This window comes from Myotis davidii, unplaced genomic scaffold (genome assembly GCF_000327345.1).
Source record: "Myotis davidii unplaced genomic scaffold, ASM32734v1 scaffold1149, whole genome shotgun sequence".
Classification (NCBI taxonomy): Eukaryota; Metazoa; Chordata; class Mammalia; order Chiroptera; family Vespertilionidae; genus Myotis; species Myotis davidii.
The window spans coordinates 26,993-28,618 of NW_006300370.1; the positions used below are offsets into that span (position 1 = coordinate 26,993).

At 35.7% G+C, this 1,626-nt stretch overlaps 1 protein-coding gene across 1 annotated transcript in view; it reads left to right on the plus strand.

The window, feature by feature from the left end:
- Positions 1-1,626, plus strand: part of HEATR5B (HEAT repeat containing 5B) — a 103,139-nt gene that overhangs the window by 16,800 nt on the left and 84,713 nt on the right. The window contains exons 8-9 of the mRNA XM_015572571.1: positions 956-1,067; positions 1,281-1,433. Coding sequence (XP_015428057.1) covers positions 956-1,067; positions 1,281-1,433 — 265 coding nt within the window. The remainder of the gene's footprint in view (positions 1-955; positions 1,068-1,280; positions 1,434-1,626) is intronic.

The following is a 1,626-nucleotide window of genomic DNA, read 5'->3' on the forward strand; positions in this document are numbered from 1 at the left end:
CCTTGTATTTCATTCCTGTGAGTTTCATAGTTACTATTTGAATCTAGGCTTCCTCCTCCCTTTGTTATACAATTGTGTCGTGGCTGATTATCCTTGATATCTTTTTCTCCCATCTCTTCCACACACTTTCATATTTCACATTGTTCAGAGTCCCTTAGGGTCTACCTAGTACTCAGACTCTGGCAAACTCTACCCATTCATTCTAATTTCTCACTGCTCTTAAGTCAGACTAGTCATCTTGCTTTCTTCAGTTTCCATGCCTTTGCTCATGCTAATCTCTTACTATAGAATTTCTCCCCTTTCTTATTCATTCACCTGTACCAAACTTATCTATTTGTTTAGAGACCCAATTCATGTTCATCTCTTTCATGAAATCTCTTCAAAACTATTCAGTCTTTGGTAGCTTTTCTGACCACTACCACCTTTGTACTATTTGTCATTTAATTACATGCTACTTGTTACTTCCCATTTTTCCTTCGTCTTCTCTCTTTAACACTGTAAGCACTGTAAGGTTAGCTTAATGGTATTTGCATAATAGGACTTCAACAAACCTTTGAATATAGGATAATAGTACCAATAATAATAGTTATGTGGTTACATGGACCAGCGCTGTTCTGAGTGCTTTGCTGTATGAACTTATTTAATCCTCAGAAGAGTGAAGTAGGCAGTTCTCTTACTCCTGTTTTGCCAGTGAGGGACCTGAGAGAGGGAGGTTAATTTGTCCCAGGTCAGAAAGCAGGAAACAACAGGCAGACTGGCTCCACAACTCACTCTTAACCACTACGCTATTCTGGGTCTCCTCAGAGTCATCAGTGCAATTGGGTTTGAGTAGGTCTCGAAATTGCCTCTTTAAAAACATGTTAGCAGCAACAACAAAAAGGGACAACTTTTGTCTTAATAAAGTATATTAGCTATGTATTTTCTTATTTGATTTCTTTAACTTTTTTTTTTGCAGATGGTAGTTAGTATTGCTGAAGATCTCTTACGAACTGCTACCCAAAACAGCAGGCTGTCTTTACAGCGCACCCAAGCTGGATGGCTTTTACTTGGAGCACTTATGACTTTAGGTATAATGATATTGAAGTAGGATTTTTGTCTTATTCTATAACTGTCAGTAGACAATACAGAAAATTTAAGGTATTAATGTTAGAGATAAAGATAGAGTGAAATGCTAGCTATTATTAAAGCTTGTGTGGAGCTCTTTTTAAAATTTTTTTATTGTAAAGTATGTCATATATGTATATATATGTATGATTTTGGATTTTCCTTTTCTCGGTTAGGACCATCTGTCGTTCGCTATCATCTACCGAAGATGTTGTTACTGTGGCGAAATGTTTTCCCTCGTTCTTTAAAGGAACTGGAGGCTGAGAAGGCCCGAGGCGATTCTTTTACCTGGCAGGTAACATTGGAAGGCCGTGCTGGAGCTCTATGTGGTAAGAACTGAAAAGGATGCACTTTCAGAATATTTTTTTATTACTAAAATATTTGTGAAGTGAAGGAAAAGAACTACTTAAAATTTTTATTTTAATATGTAGTAAATTTGTAACATAAACTTATATGTAAGTTTACTATATAATTTAAAGTTTGTAGACCTTTAGATTTAGAAAGAAATTTTGTAAATAATGT